The sequence below is a fragment of the Typha latifolia genome, chromosome 10 (assembly GCF_019914945.1).
Source record: "Typha latifolia isolate L0001 chromosome 10, TyphaL0001v2, whole genome shotgun sequence".
NCBI lineage: Eukaryota > Viridiplantae > Streptophyta > Magnoliopsida > Poales > Typhaceae > Typha > Typha latifolia.
Window position 1 is genome coordinate 6,205,708 of NC_133095.1, and position 13,837 is coordinate 6,219,544.

General features: G+C 38.2%; 1 protein-coding gene across 1 annotated transcript; it reads right to left on the reverse strand.

Annotated features, from left to right (window-relative positions):
* Positions 1 to 673: 673 nt before the first annotated feature.
* On the reverse strand, positions 674 to 6,587 carry LOC140796262 (sulfite reductase [ferredoxin], chloroplastic). The gene is given in 9 exon segments (XM_073149204.1): positions 674 to 1,119; positions 1,121 to 1,179; positions 1,713 to 1,871; positions 2,115 to 2,231; positions 2,341 to 2,475; positions 2,944 to 3,141; positions 3,529 to 3,825; positions 3,914 to 4,693; positions 6,203 to 6,587. Coding segments are annotated over 9 exon segments (2,040 nt in total). The 5' UTR covers positions 6,371 to 6,587; the 3' UTR covers positions 674 to 992.
* Positions 6,588 to 13,837: the final 7,250 nt, after the last annotated feature.

Sequence of the window (13,837 nt, forward strand, 5' to 3'; positions counted from 1 at the left end):
AGTGAGGATGAACTTGTAGTAGTACTAGAAACGACATTAGAAATAGCAGTAGAATTCTCCGGGCTCTTAGCAAGCTCCTCTATGAAACCCATGAGACGAACTTTGAGTAAGCACTCTTATTCTTGCTGATTTCTTGAATAGATAGAGAGAGATTTATAGGTGTAAGGGAAGGCCAATGAGGGAAAGAACGAGCCTAAGTCGATTCGGACGTAAGTGTTGATGTTGGATATAGAAAGAATTTTCTTTATTTCCCTTAATTGTGGTATCTTGATTAAGATCATCAAAGAATCTTTGATGTGATTAATTTCCAGGTCAACTTCAGCGTGTATGGAAAGGTAGGTTTACAAGCGTGTAAAAATTAATAATCTGATTGTGGTATATTCAAACTAGATGAGAAAATTGGATTCTGTGATTGATTGTATCTTAACCTTTTTTCATAGATTTACACCATTAACTAGAACGGATGGTTCTAATGTTTGGGTCCATCTCATTAATACACAAAAAAATTCCACATAACTAACGGCTCCAATCAAACTCGAGAAAAATCAATCATAAGATTAAATACGACTCCGATCAGACTCCGAGAAAAATAAAGAGTATACCAAACAGAGAAGCATAAAAAACACACCGCCAAGCAGCACATCATTGTCAAGAAGAAAAAAGACGGATCAAATTAGTTATCAACCAAAATTGTTAGCGTAAAACAATATATAGGTGTCTCAAAATTGTCACAGGAGCAGTCGAAAAGAGCACTGAACTAAGAGACTTAGAAAGATTGTGTTCTTAAATCTCTCCAAGATCCGACTTGTTCTCATAACATGTCATCCATTGAAGAGAGCAACTCACAAAATAATTGAAATCAGCATGACACAAGATAACTAGCTTCGAACTCTCATACTCCTAGACAGCCAGCATGAAGGAAATGAAAGCCAAAAAATACTCCCATTTTTACTGCAAAACAAGAAAAAGAAGACAATACAAATTATTCTTCTCTAATTCTGTTTGAAGGCAATGCAACTAGAAACCGCTTCAGTCAACTGTTGCATGTTCCTATTGGGTAGACATACAAGCTCATCCATGGATTCACGATTGACTGACTGCAGAAGTTTGGAATTAAACTGATGGCGACTCCAAAACACCTTCCCATTTGTTTACCACCTCTTGCAATTTGTCAAAGCCCTGCCAAGATATCAGGACATGGATTATGCCATATAGCAAAAGGAAATTTAGAAAACTAATATCAATGGCAAGGGGAAATTCTGGTGTACTCAAGCTAAACCAGAATGCTCTAAGATTCAAGATAGACGTCAGAGAGATCTGATATAAGCATAGTCAAACACAAGTCAGGTAGGCCCTTAGTTGAAATAAGACAAGCTCAACCAATCAGTAGGACCAGGTCTTAGTTGTTCATGACCATTCAAATTGGATGAAAGTTAGTCATCTAAAACACTAGGGCACCTAAGGTACACAGTGCAATCCAACGAAATATTGGTTCAACCTAAAAAAAATGAATCAGTCTATATTGTTATTGATAGTTGTCTAGTTGTCGACACTCAGAGCAAACATAGTATGATTCATATTTACAGACTAAAATATATTCCCAATCCTAAAGCTCAGTAGTGTTGACTGGTTAGAAGATTATTTCACTGAAATTGGTAGTAAAAGCACAAATTTGGACAATGTAAGCAAGCAAATATGTATCTTATACTCACCATCCTGATGGAGAAATCACCAAATGATTCACCTTCCAGGCTTTCTCGTTTCCAATTGTAAAATAATGGTTCCAAAACCTTCTCTAGATCATGTATTTTCACTTTATTCATAAAGCATTTCGCCAGACTAGTCTGGTTTGGTGTTCCCCCAAGCCAAATCTGTTGCAACAATACAAATAAATATTCTAATCAAATTAATTTCCATTGAATGACCAAAGTTTGAAGCTGCAAATATAGGTTGCAAGACATTTGGTGTCATTAGATACAACTATTAAGCCTGCTAGAGTAACTATGTACAAAACAAGATTGAATATTGACATCTCTCTGACCTCTAAAGTCTAAACAAGTTTTTTCGAGAATATGTCTTCTATATTACTTCAATAAAACATTTTTTCCTCATACCTGGTAACAGTTTGGGCCATCTCCTACAAAGCCCAGCTCAGCCATATATGGTCTTGCACAGCCATTAGGACAGCCAGTTATTCTTACTACTACTGACTCACTATTCTTGATACCAACCTGAAATAGGATAATAGCTACACTTCAAAAACCCTGATTTGCATCTATAATTAGTTTTCTATCATACCAAACATAAACAAAATAAAAAGAGAAAATGATCATGAGGTACCTTATCAAAAACAGCTCTGACCCGCTTTAGAATTCCAGGGATCCCTCTTTCAGCTTCTGTTATTGCTAGCGGGCAGAGTGGTAGAGCAGGACATGCCATTGCGGTTATGTTGAGAGGATCCACATACTCAGGATGCTGTAGACATAGAGAGTCATTATAAGATCAAATATTTTCCATCACACAATCACTTAAAAATGAAACCCAAGCAAATTGATAATTTGGCATTCTTCTCTTAAGACCTACTTCAAGTTAATATTTATCATAAGTTCTAACTTTGATATAAAGAAGTAATAATTTTTTGAAATTAAACTATTAAAGTGACAATGATTAAGAGTAAGTTGATACTCAATAGAAATATCCAAAAAATTTCAATACTCGCTTCTTACTAGTTGTTACATAACCTAGTGGCTGGGAATATTTCCATTTGTTGTAGTAATAGACAGTGTAACACTAATAAACTTATGCATGTCAGTCGAAAGGAGAAGGGCTTTGACAAGAACTCTTAAGAATTAATCAATATATCTTGAATTCTTGATGTCAGTTTAATTAGAATATTAATATATTATCATGTCCAGAAAGCTCAGAAGAGCAAGTACATTTTACCTGTATACCAGCTTGGGCAAGAGCTGCATCAATGGCCGGTATCCATGATTTGTCAATGTTGCACAAGATAATGTTCTGGTTTGGCGTAAGCCGAACATCAATGTTGTACTTTTCAATTATCTCCCTTAAAATTTTCTTCATTTTCCCTCCAATACGACCACTGTCAATATGCAGTCCGCAAAACATAGCACCATCACCCTGCAAGAATAAGTGTGAAGGAGTTTATATAACTTTAAAGTATAACAACAAAGAATATAGAGTATACTGAAGAAGGGGTGTCCTCCTCATGAGGTCCTATAGGTTCTAGTGAGTAAAATAGTTAAGAAACTTAGTAGAAAATTTAATGATTTATAATGGTGAGTGAAGATTTGAGAGCAAATCCAGTTAGAAAAACTTGACTCCGTCTATTTAGAATCAAAATTTATTTTAAATGTTTCTATCTTCAGTCTGTGTACAAGATCAATTGCCCTTTACAGAAGCGAGATAATTAATTTTTAACATGTTAACCTGCACACTTCATAAAAATTCAAGATGAATCACTTGGCTGGATGTGAGATGTCTATATGTTGGATTTCAAAATGATACCTGTTCGTGCCAGCCCAGGTAATCCATGAACTCCCACTCTGGCAACTCGCGGAAGGGCTCAAACTTCTTTCCATAATACTGCTCAACAACACCCCGAAACCTATCAATTCCCCATTCATTGATCAAATACTTCATCCTACTATACTTCCGGTCATCCCTTCTTCCATTTTCTCTTTGTGTAACAACTATTGCTTTAATAGCATATAATATATCCTCCTTTGGCACATAACCCAGAGGCTCAGCCAAACGAGGGAATGTAGCCTCCACTCGGTGCGTTCTTCCCATGCCACCTCCAACCTACAAACAAAGAAACTTATCAATATGTATAAAAGTTTGGTTAGACATGTAAGAAAGCACGAGAAGTAAGAAGAGTATGTTATCCTACATAAAGATTAAACCCCTGAGGTTCTCCCTGACTATCTGAAACTACAACAACACCGATGTCATTTGTCAGAATATCAACAGAGTTATCTGTAGGCACAGTGACAACAATCTTGAACTTCCGAGGCAGAAATTGCGTGCCATATATAGGCTCTGGTGAATCAGGAAAGTTTGTTCCATGTGAATTGTCATTGCGGGCTTTTACTACCTCTGGGGGCTCCGCGGACATGATTTTTTCTCCATCCACCCACAAATCATAATAAGCACCAGACTGAGGTGTAAGAAGTGCTGCAATGTTCTCTGCAGTCTCCTGGGCAAAAATGTATTCCTTTTTGGTGTATGGTGCTGCAGGTGCGAGCACATTTCTGTTCAAGTCACCACATGCACCAAGAGTCGAGCCCATGTTTTTTATTATAGTACTAAGAACAGTTTTTAGGTTCTTCTTCAGTATGCCATGCAGCTGAAATGTCTGCCTGGTTGTCAACCGCAGAGTACCGATCCCAAACTCATCAGCAAGACTATCCATCGCTAGGTAGAGTTTATTTGGTACTTTTCCGCAAGGATTCTTTGTTCGAAGCATAAACTGGTAAGACTTTTTACCCCGTTCTTCCCTGTTGGTCTGTTGATAGCTCCCATGAAACTTAATAAGCTGTGTTGCTGCCTCATTTATATTTGGAGCCTCTGTTAGCAATTCCTCATTTAGAGGATATCTAAGAAAATCACTTTTCTCCTTAAATATTTCAACCTTGCTTCGTTTAACTTCAGAAGCATCCGTCTTTGAAGGCTGCACATAAATTTTATATTTTCAGAAACCAAATTATTAACTACTGTGTGCAAGATTATGATTAACGGATGTAGGGAAAAAGAAATTGTGAAGAGTAAGATTCAAGTATATAATACATAACTGCACAAAATATATCCAAAATTGCATACAAATAAAATTTGCACATGTATACTCAAAAGAGAACTTCACGTATGAACACAAATAAGTGAATGCATGGAATACCTATCAAATCTCTGGATAAGGCAAAACCAACATAAATATAGGGAAAAAAGGGGGAAATCCTCTGATACCAGTCAGAACAAATGCATGGCATTTGATGGAAGTCAATATGGAAAGAGAAAATTAGTGTAATATGATCTAATTAGTTCATGCCGACCAACATGATTAAAGAAATCAGAATGAGTTCTTATAGAAACGTTCATCTACTATTATGAACTGGTAGCTGGAAATTTCCAAGTGATCAAAATAATGCTAACAATTAATAATGCATCTTTTATTTCATTAGATAACAACATAATATCATCACTAGAAGCATTACTAAGACATCACAACATAAGGGGAATCAGGAAATTATCAAATCTAAATAATACAAATTGTCTATAACAATTATATTATTCTTGAGTAACTAAGGACAAAGATATGGCAACTCTAGGAAGAAATCTGCAAGGATTAAAGGATTATCAAATGACAATAAATGGCCTCTTGAGAAACAGGATATTTATCTACAAAAGTTAATCCACACTAAGTTGAACTTCAAAAGGAAGGAAAAGGGGTAGATCAAACTTATTAAAGAAATTGACAAGGAATTCAAGAGAGATATGTGCATGTAAAGGAAATCAAAGGTCAGCCACTCATTAGTACAAAATATTGGGGTAAATGGCACATGTAGAAAGGATTAACATACATGCCCGCCTACCCAAGTTCTTCATTCTCAAACCACAGAGTGATTAATATATGTCACAACTTTAGATAAAATAACTAGGTTCTCCTTTTTGTCAAAACAAAAAAAAAAAAAAAAAAAAACTAGGTTCTCCATAATTTCTAGTCAAATATGAACAGAAACGTTTTCAAATTTCTAATTCAGAAGTTATAATCTTATAACGGTAGTTAAAATTCTAACTAGCTGCTTAACCTAACACCACTCTGACATAGCTCCACCAGTAATACCCAAAAAAAAGAAAGAACATGAAAAGCTTTCCCCGTCCCCTTTTTGGGTTCCGCCCAACGGAAAGACAAACTGAATCAATCCAAAATGGAAACTTTCCACAAATCAAAGCTCTAACAACAAAAGGACAATCCATTCTAGTTTCTGAGGAACCTTATGAACATTAAAATGCTAATCAATAAAAGGCACCATATTTTTTTTGACCAATATCTTCCATTTTATACAATATTTGAGCAACTAAGTCAATCGAAATTGGAAACTCCCCCCATGAACTAAACCAGCAACATAATCCACGGACTAAAAGAATCACAACTGCCCAAAAACGAGGAGATAACAAAACTTACCGTCGAAACAGCGCGAATAACGTGACTCGGGCTCCCCGAAGGCACTAATACCCGAGTTCGCAGCGATCTTCCAAATAGGTCCCTTCCATAAGATCTAAGCCCATCGAATCCACTCAAGCAAATCTTTCGATCTCCCAGTAAGGCACCATTCGCAGCCGCCGCAGCCATTTTCCGTGGATCAGAAGTAGAAAGAGAGGCTCGAAAAAAGCGAAGCAGTGATCGAAGCAAATTTAAAGGGGAGGAGTTGCGTTTGAGGAGCCCGGAGGCGGCGACAGGAGTCGCTAGGGCCGGGGATAATTTGTTTTTATATATTACCCCCTTTTAACTCCTTTATTAGTGTAGAGACCCTCTATTTTTATCGTATAAAAAGCGTCTTTATATGAATAAGGAACTTTAGAGGGTTCTCCAGGTAAAAATATAGGAGGAACTTTTACCGGAGTGGGACTTAGAAGGTGATATTTTTACATCGGAGTGTCTATACCACACGTCTCTCTTTTCCTTTTGGATGGTCGAAAAAGACCAAATGGATGGCGGATGAGAGGATGGGGGAAGTGGTAGTATCAATCCCCCAAGTGCTAGGTGGGGCCCAGTGGTAATATATTATATTCGTTTTTGTGTGGGTGCATTGAACCTGGACGTCCGAATCAGAGGGAATAAGCTTTTGTCTTGATTTTGTAGCCTAAAATAGATCAAACAATTATTCAAGTCTACAGGAGAGGCTGAGAAAGTATCACAATAATCCAAGGATGAGACACCAGTGGTCAGCTATTTGCACAGTCAGTCAAGAGCTTGTCTTTAGAAAATTTATAATTTAAACCCTACCATGTAATTAAATTTAAAGATAATATTTTATTAGTTTCAAAAAGAAAACTCACACACCTAATAAAATACTCGTAAAAGGCTGGTTCGAATGGAACTCAACTATTATGACCGCCATTTTAAAATATGGTCATCGATGACATTAAAAATTTAACTAGTGATTTTAACAATTGTAAAGTTATCAAGCTAATTTTACTATAATTGGCTTGCAAAAAAGGGGAGGAGTCTTAGCTTCGGGTGTATTTAGGATGAGAATTTTTCCTTGAGAACTTATTCAATTTCCGATTTTAATAGAGACTTTTGTACTAGTTAATCACTTAATATATTCTAGTTCCTTTCAAAAAAATAATTATCTACAGAAAAAGAAATAAAAATGGGTAGTGAATGAGGCCAACTTAATTTTATTCGATGATAGTTATAATTCTTAGCCTAGTTATCAGAGTCAAATCGAATGTTGATACGGTTAGAGGTTGGGTTATTGATTTAAGCAAGTGGTTCACTCAGGTGAATAGCTAATTTTAAAAAAAAGATTAAATAATATATAGATAGTTCTAAAATAATTCTGAAAAAATATATAAAAATATTATAATTGTATGTACTCATTTCAAAAGAGATATTATTTGTATAGTACCATCATGGTTACTTTTCAAGTTAAACATTCAATAGAAAAAGATAAAAATATGCCAACTAAGAAAAATACTTAAAAATTAAAATAAACATATTTCTATCATTTTATATTAAAATTGTTCAAATTTTTGTAGTTTACTCTAAAGAGGTACCTTATAAATATAAGAATTTTTAAAGATATATGCCCAAAAAACTAATTTTAAAAAATAAATATGTTATTGACTAAATCTTTTTAAAATTTTAGGACTAATATACTCTTAAAATAAATAATAAAATAATTAAAAATTAAGAATAATTAGGTAACTTGCAAAAATAGTTGACAATGCATGTTCACTAAAAAAATAGCCAGATTGTACACGTCACTGGTTCAACTATAGAATTGGTTAATTAGTGATAGCTATTGTAAAATAGGTCATTTTGATATTAAGTTTGATGAGAAGTCCAATTGGTAAAAATAATTTGGACATGGTTAGCTTAGTCAACAAAAAAATATCTCCTATGCAAATAAAGAGTTTGGTCACATTCACTTAACCTTGCTTACTCTGGTGACATCATGAGTGATGTATGATGAAAAAAGTCTTTTTTTGTTATTTGATTCTTCCAGTCGTGACACAAGGAACAGACTCTAAGGCTGGAAAAAGAAAATATTATTATAATATAATTATTATTTATAGTTGTGTTTTGACTTCTTGCGCTGGTGATTATACAAACTAATTTTACTTAGCATAAGAAATCAGAAATGGGGTGGTATAAATAAGATTCTTAATTGGCTTTAATTATTATGATATATGGAGTTAGTATTTTAACGTTTAGGCGTCAATCTACAACTTTTTTCTAATTTATTTCAATAAATAAATATATATATATTTAATAATAGTTGCAAACTATTTACACTTTTAGATATCTCTCCCTCCATTTCAGCGTATATAAAGTATTTATATATGTTGAAATTTTTAGTGTTTCTAAGTAATGAAAATTTTAAGCATCCCATAAAAGTAGTAAAACTATTAAACTACTAAATGTTTACGTTATAAAGTCTTTATATATGTTGAAACTTTCAGTGTCTCCTAAATGTATAATTTAGAATTGATAAAACTTTCAGTGTCTTTATATCACGTTATCAAAACTAAAATGTTAAGCATCTCAACCAAAAACGTCAAACAAAACTTCGAACAAAAGTCTACAAAACTTGAGCATATCAATTACAAAAATCTAACAATCTAGAGACTTAAATCTATAAATATGCAAGTCTACAAAGTATAAATATTATTCAACTAACAAATAATATGTACATAGATTTCTCAAATAAATCTCACTTGATGTGAATCAAAACAATATCCACGACTCACAAAGCAAAGTCATGACAATAGATAATTTTAGTGAAATTAATACATGTCTTCTATTGGTAGCATTTCAAGACAAATCTAATTTTGTATCTCTTAGATTCATCAAGTTCCTCTTTTAATTCATCAAGTTCCTATTAGGGGTTTTCCTATTTGGTTAAGGAAATTTTTATGTTTCCATGAAAGGTAACCAGGATAAAAAAAAGTTGTGATGATAAAAGAATCTAGCTCATTCCTCACCTATAAATAGAGAGCTCATTCCTCACCTATAAATAGAGAGCTCATATCCTATCAATGATAATTGCATTTGCTGAGGAAAGGGAGAGAGAGTAAGCTTAACAATTCATAGTATGTGGAGATCCAAGACGTGGAGACAAATACTTCCGCTTAAAGAATTAGCATGAATCAACGTCATATCTACCATGTCGTGATGTGATACGATCACACCTCTGGCTATGGAGCTCTGATACCAGCTTGATACGATCACGCCTTTTTGGTAAATGGTCGATCTCTTCTAATTCTTGATCTGGACTAGATCTAGCACGGAACTTTGAAATAAGATCCCAAAATATTCCGCCGTTGGATCGATGTGAAATTTTGATATGTTGTCGCCTAGAAAAGAGCTTTCCAACAAATCAAGTTTCAGGCGAATCGGAGTGGCATCGCCGGGGATTGAGAGAACGGGAGCAAAGAAGACGAAGGAGGCAAGGCAAAACTCAATCTCAATAATCAATAATCAATTTGGTTGCCTACCACATCCTTTTATAGGCTAACCAACAACTCAAATTAACCCTAAAAACACAATTTTCGTCGACCGCGTTCGAACTCGCCCGACCGCGTTCGAACGCACCGAGTTCGCTCTTCTGGATTTGCGAACGCGATGCAGGCGTTCGAACGCGCGATCGAACGCGCCTGTCGGTATTTGCGAACGCGATGCAGGCGTTCACAGTGCGTTCGAAGGCACAGTACATTCTCTTCACCACGTTCACAACCCCGTTCTCAAACCGCGTTTGAACTCACTCCACCCGCGTTAGAACGTGACTTACAGAAAACTTATTTTAATAGAAATTAAACACTAAAACATGAAATAAAAACACTCCTAAAGTGAATCCATGCTCGAGACGACGTCGGTGAAGTCCGAATCGTATCATGATGTGATTTGAGCTCAATCAGGTCACCTCATGAGGGCAATGGGTCGTTAGGCCAAATTTGCTTATCTAGGATTAGTTTACTATTTTTTGAGGACTTCTGTCCTCGAGCAGAGGCGGTCAAATGCCTAGCCAACAATGTTCGAATGATTGAATATGAGAGCAGCCTTCGTTGAGCATTCAAACCCTAGGCCAAACCGTTTGAACGTGTAACTAACGACGTTTAAATATCTAGACGTCGATTTAGTTCGACTGGAGTTAATTCAATTATTTGTTTAGTTTACAATTTAATTAATTTTGAGTCATTAGGGTAATAAATATGTAAGGGCAGACACTTTTTGATCATTAAAGAATATTAATTATTTTCTACATTCTCCTACCTTTCATCTCTCATTCTCATTCCTCTCATTCGCTCAAACCAAGGTCGTCGCCCTCCTCCCTCCTTCGACTATCACTCACCTTAGACCCATAGGGCTGACCACCTTCTCCCTCTCTTCCTTTCTAAATCATAGATTTGTCCACGCCATCATCACCATCAATGCCATCACAATCGCCTACACCTTCACCAAATTACCGACCACTATTACCACTCAAACCTCCTAGGGTTGATATATCAATTGATACCAAAGCCGCCATCCTCGGCCACGTGACAACAATTAGATATATGGTGACATGACAATATAGAGAGGTTTCCATGGCTATGAATTAATCTAGAGCACAGGATAAGGCATTCGCCACCATTGATCCCATTGACGCGAGGACGAAAAACACAACCCGTTGCCCAACCATTAGGAAGAGATATAGTAGCATGCTTGCCATGATGCAAGTGACGACGCTTGACATCTGTGACGACATCCGTAACAACCTTGCGGATGTATCGCGTAGGCTTCTTGAGACACCACAATGAAGCACTCTGCTAGTTACTAACTTCCAAAAATGGACTATGTTGTGGTCCTGGTTTCAATGGGGAATATTTGGGTGTACAGGAGAGTAGAAGAGGGGAAGGAAGAGGGCTTTCCCTAAGGGGCTAGGGGGATAAGCCAGTCTAGGAGATTAGAGGCGGCGTAGCCATGGTAGGAGAGAACGAGAGAGAAGGACAGGAGAAGATTTGGGGAAGAAACTCAATTCATTCAATAATGATCATAAGGTGGCCTTCCACATATTTAGAGGCTAACCTAACAAGAAAAATAATCAAAAGATAACTCTAGAACGTTGATCATGTTCGAATGCGGTCGAGTACGTTCGAATGAGCTAAATACGTTCTATGTATTTGTGAACATATACAGGCATTCGAACGCGACATCGAACACGCTAAATACGTTCACTGTATTTGCAAACGTATGCAGGCGTTCGAACGCAACTTCCCTGTGTTCGAACGTGACCATCAAAAAAAAATTTATTCCAGAAAGAAAATAAAAGAAACTCAGCTCGAGATAACTAGGTCCAATCCCAGTTATATTAATCCACCATGCTTCCGCCACCTTGTCCTCAAGGTGTGAAATGAGGGAAACGATCAATGATGTTTGACTCAAGCTCCCATGTAGACTCGTTGAACGGCTTGCCAAGCCACTCCACTAGGATCTCTATCTCGTCATCCTGCTTGTCGTCTCTTATGCCTAGCCAGCACATGAACTGGCTCTGGAACTCTCATCTCTTCAATTGACTCTGGTATATCCGACCCCACCATCTGGTCGACGCCTACTCGAGCCTGCAGCAAGGACACGTGGAATATGAGATGCACTCGTGACCCGTCCGAAAGCTCCAATCTGTATGCGACGGGGCCAACTCGCTCTAATACACAAAAGGGCCCAAAGTAGCAGTGCAGCAACTTTTGATTATGCATCGGTCTCAGCATCACTTGCTGATAAGACTGAACACACACAAACACAGATCTTCGACCGTGAACTCCAACTTGCGGTGTCGGCGATCGTAGATTTGCATCATGCGGTTTTGTGCCAAGGCCATGTGAGTCCTAAGCCTCCGTAAGGTCGCGTCTCGATCCATCAACTCTAGATCTGCCTCCGTCCGCACCGCTATCACCTCTAGGTCATATGTTGGTAGGGAAGGTGGGGGTCTGCTATACACTGCTTCAAAGGGTGTCATCCCTATGCTGGTGTGAAACGTAGTGTTGTATGACCACTCCGTTCAAGGAAGGTAATCAAGCCATCTCCCCGAACGCTCTCCGATGAAGCACTATAAATACTGCTCAATGCTGAGGTTAACCACCTCGGTCTAGCCATCCGTCTAAGGGTGGTAAGCTGAAGTAAGGTTTAACCAGGTCCCCTGAAGTGTGAAGTACTCCGTCTAGAAGACGAACACAATCGAGCACGACATGCCATGGAGCTTGGCCACATTGCGCACGAACACCTCTACAATTGCCTTCGTCGAATTGGGTGCGTCATGGCTGAGAAATGAGCATACTTGCTCAGCCTGTCTACCACGGCGAAGATGACAAAATACCCTCTCATTGGAGGTAGCCCCTCAATGAAGTCCATGGAGATATCCTCCCAAATGCGCTCCGGAATAGGCAAAGGCTGTATTAGTCCAGCCGGCCTCAAGGAATCATTTTTTGCTCGCTGACAAATATCACAATCCCGCACGAATCTCTTCAGCTCCTTCTTTATTCCAGCCCATGTATAGCTCTTGGAGAGCCTCTTGTAGGTCATCAAGAGGCCCTCATGTCCAACCTCCAGTGTGGAATGGAATAAATCCATGAGTTGCCCGCAAAGCATCATCACCGAGTACTCGGATGCCCTTGCGATCCAACAATAGTCCTCCCCTGCTCTCGAGCTCAGGGTGACTCATGGGGTCGCTCTCCAGCTCGTGTATCAACTTGGACACCTATGGAAACATGGCACCTGCAATCCTCAAATCAACAAGAAAGGGAAATATGGGTGTTGAATAAGTCGCAAGCTCGATGGGCGTGGAGTGTGAACCCACCTCGTAGTTGTATCCTAGCAGCTTGGTGACCCACCTCTACTGTGCAGGAGTGTGAACCCACCTCCCCATGAAGAATGGCAAACTCCGCTAGTTCGTTCGGATCACAAACCGTCGTCCGATCAAGTATGGTCTCCACTTGGTCACCGCATGTAGGATAGCGAGCATCTCTCACTCGTATGTAGAAAGCTGTTGTGACCTCCCTGATAAAGCCTTACTGAGATAAGTAATAGGTTCTTGGATTGCATAAGAACAGCCCTAATACCCGACCCGGATGCATCACACTCGATCACAAATGACTTTGTGAAATCGGGTAACACCAACACCGGTACGATTGCCATGGCAATCTTCAGCTCCTGAAATGCTTTCATCGTGTCTTAGTCCACTAGAAGGTATCCTTCTTCAGCAATGAAGTGAGGGGTGCCACAATCTTCCCATAGCCTGCCACAAATCTATGATAGTATCCTATCAGGCCAAGGAACCCCCGCAGCTCACGAACTGTCGCCGGTTGCGACCACCCAAGCATATATGACACCTTGCTTGGGTCGGCTGCCACGCCCTCTGCTGAAATGATGTGGTTGAGGTACTCTACTCTACGCTCTTCTCAAAGGCATTTGCTTTTCTTCACCTTTAGAGAGTGATCCGCCAACAGTCCTAACACTAAGTGCAAGTTAACTAAGTGCTCCTCCCAAGTCCTGTTATACACCAAGATGTCATCAAAAAATACTAACACATACTGCCTAAGAAATGGGTGGAATATG